Source organism: Juglans microcarpa x Juglans regia, chromosome 4D (assembly GCF_004785595.1).
Source record: "Juglans microcarpa x Juglans regia isolate MS1-56 chromosome 4D, Jm3101_v1.0, whole genome shotgun sequence".
Lineage (NCBI taxonomy): Eukaryota > Viridiplantae > Streptophyta > Magnoliopsida > Fagales > Juglandaceae > Juglans > Juglans microcarpa x Juglans regia.
Genome location: NC_054600.1, coordinates 19,580,101 through 19,583,375, shown reverse-complemented (window position 1 = coordinate 19,583,375; position 3,275 = coordinate 19,580,101). Strand labels below are relative to the sequence as shown.

Sequence of the window (3,275 nt, the reverse complement as noted above, 5' to 3'; positions counted from 1 at the left end):
TCATAGAATATTCTCCGAATGGTCATTTTTGCGTAAATATGCTTTCTAAAATTAGAATGTAAAAGTTTTTTTTTTTTTTTTTTTTATTACTATCTCAACAATGATGTGAGTTTGGATAAACAATTTAAGTGAGATGAGATGTTTTGTCAAAATTTAAATAAAATATTATTAGAATATAATTTCTTAGTATTATTTTAGTTTAGAATTTGAAAAAATTGAATTGTTTATTATATTTTTAAATGAGAATTGAAAAAAATTATAATGATAAAATGAGATGAAATAAAATATTTTGTAATCATTTTATATACTGTAAATATCTTATTTAAAAACTTAGTAACAAAGTTTTGATTTTTAATTTTTTAAATAAATTATGTTGGAAAGTGGGAATAGGTCCCGAAAGAAGTTTTTTTTTTTTTTTTTATCTTTTCGGCGTCTAAGGTACCGAAAGAAGTTGGGGGTGGAAAGGAATATATATACATATATATATATATATATATTATATATGCTTAGCCATATTCTCTTCCAAGGAGAGCATCGGCAAATGCAACATCATCCTCCTCCTCCCCCGTAAAAGACTTGCAAAGTCGGCTCTGGAACTCTTGGGTTCCTACGCTTCTCATCCCAAATCACAGTCCACGTGTCACTCTCTCCTCGAAGCCCCACGTGGGTGCGAGATTCATCGCGAACTTTCTTATTTTCTTCAAAAAAAAAAACAAGAAACCCCCGCTCTTCATAATCCCCTTCCGCCCCACCTACCCTTCTCCAATTCTTGGGACCCGACGTTCCGGAGAATCTCACACGGGAAAGCACTCGATTTGATTTTGAATTCTGGTGTTCTTTTGTTTCTGGTGTTCTATTGTTAAGCGAAGAAGATGTGGGGCCAGCCTTACCGGAAGACTGACTTGGAGGCCGGAGCGAGGCCTCTCTACCCAATGATGCTGGAGAGTCCGGAGCTCCGGTGGGCTTTCATCCGGAAAATTTACGCGATCCTTACCATCCAACTGCTCGCCACCATCGCTGTCGCCGCCGTGGTCGTTTCGGTTCATCCGATCGCATACTTCTTCGTCAGCACTGGGGCCGGTCTCGCTCTCTACATCGTTGTCATCATCTTGCCCTTCCTCGGTATGTTACTACTTATGCATTCCGAAATTACTCTCCTTTTTTTTTTTTTTTTTTTTTTTTCTGTAAGTAATTGATTGTGTTCTGCTATTGTAAATTTTGTTGTTTTGATATCGTTTGTGATTGTGGGGGAATGTGGCAGTATTGTGTCCGTTGTTCTACTACCACCAGAAGCATCCGCTGAATTACCTCCTCCTCGGAATTTTCACCGTTTCTCTTGCTTTTGTGGTTGGATTGACCTGTGCATTTACAAGTGGTAAGAGATTCAATTTCATTTTCCAAGTTGACAGTGCTATAATTTGTTTAGGAATTATAAAAACCTTGGTTTCGGATATGGGCTTTCTTTGTTTACGTTATGCTTCTTATCCATTTAGATTTCTGGGTAGTTACTGACATAGGGTCTGGCACATTAACTTGCTAATACTGGCTTAGGATCCTTCGCTGGTATTTGGGTCTTTAAAACGAACTTTTGGGTTGGAATTCTAATCAAGTAAAAGAGGAACGTCCTATGGTTTACAAAGGGAGGAAGGGCACCTTTGCAAACACAGAAAGCGATAAATTACGGAGAAACTTTTTAGTTGGTTTTTGAGTAGTTGCTTTGTTTTTTATTTTTCATGGTTGTTGTTAGCATACATGCATGTATAAGCTGCAATGTTGGTGTTAGAGATTAGTATAAAGTAGATGAGGCTCTTCAATGTGAGCGATTGCTGCATGTTATGACATATTCCCTGTAAGGAATTTTCGTCTTGAAAGATCGGCATCTAGCTTAGCGTATGGGGTATGAGTTCTCTTACCTTACTTTTAGGTCAGTGTTTAAGTACACTGTTTACTGATTCTAGTCTTAAAAAAATTCAAAACACAAATATTTCTTTATGTTAGTTGATGCACTACCACATCAGTAGGACAGGTTTGCAAATAGATTTTTTCTATGCAGCATTTTGTTTTTCTGAGCTTGTGATGTTTGTTTTTTCCACCGGGAACAGGGAAGGTTATTTTGGAATCCGTCATTCTGACGGCTGTTGTAGTTGTGAGTCTCACTCTCTACACATTCTGGGCGGCAAGGAGGGGCCATGATTTCAACTTTCTTGGCCCCTTCTTGTTTGGTGCTGTGCTTGTTCTCATGGTGTACGCAATGATTCAGGTATGCTGATTTTGATCATTTACAACTGCAGGTCTACCTTGTATTTGTTGCGCTCATAAAAATAGAAAAAAGAAAACTTTGTATTTGTTGCAGATTTGGGTTTGCTAACTGTGGATTGACATTTTTATATATGGTTGCAGATTCTATTTCCGCTTGGTAGGATTTCCGTGACGATATATGGATGCTTAGCATCGCTCATATTCTGTGGTTACATAATTTACGACACTGATAATTTGATCAAACGGTTCTCCTATGATGAGTACATCTGGGCTGCAGTCTCCTTGTATTTGGATATCATCAACCTCTTCCTCTCGATTCTAACTATTTTCAGGGCAACCGATTGATGGAAGAGGATCTTTGCTGGATCTCTCTATTCTTCTGCTTATATTTTTTAGGATCAAAGAACAAAATTCTTGCTAGAATGTTTTATTTTTCTCCTTTTCACCTGCATGACTGAGTGTCATCAATGCTGTAAGCTACACTCAATTCTGTAATTATGCTGATACATAGATGATTTATAGTTTGGTTCGGTTCGCTTAAACTGTTCTTGAGAATACGTCAACATTATTTTGGATTCGAGTCCAGATGATTAAGACAGAACCAAGGGAAACGATGCCAGTGGCCCCGGCTGGTTTTTTATTTTGAATATTTTCTAACTAAATTATTTTTATATGGAACTATTATATATAATTGAAAAATGGCCCCATCAATATTATTAATTATAATTCATCTTCATATAGTTGGTAAATTGCTAAAAATATTCAACACATCTAATCTTCAATATATTGTATGAAAAATAATTAGAATTGGTCTAGCGTATGTGAAGAAACAATTTTCCTTATTTACGCTTCTTAAAAAAATTCTCAAATTATTAGTTTTGTTTTGGTTTTACTGATTGTTGCTTAATGCAGTTAGATTTGGTTGGTTTGGATGGTAAAGTGATCACACATATTTTGTGAATAGTAATAAAAAAATAATAATAAATAGTAATAAAAAAATAGATAAAAAGTAATGA

The 3,275-nt window shown here is 35.8% G+C and overlaps 1 protein-coding gene across 1 annotated transcript; it reads left to right on the top strand.

The window, feature by feature from the left end:
- Nucleotides 1–647: 647 nt before the first annotated feature.
- Nucleotides 648–2,794, top strand: LOC121260815 (protein LIFEGUARD 2-like). The gene is made up of 4 exons (XM_041162847.1): nt 648–1,122; nt 1,262–1,375; nt 2,103–2,260; nt 2,401–2,794. The coding sequence occupies exons 1-4, from the start codon at nt 873–875 to the stop codon at nt 2,602–2,604; spliced, it is 726 nt and encodes a 241-aa protein (XP_041018781.1). The 5' UTR covers nt 648–872; the 3' UTR covers nt 2,605–2,794.
- The last annotated feature ends 481 nt before the right edge of the window (nt 2,795–3,275 follow it).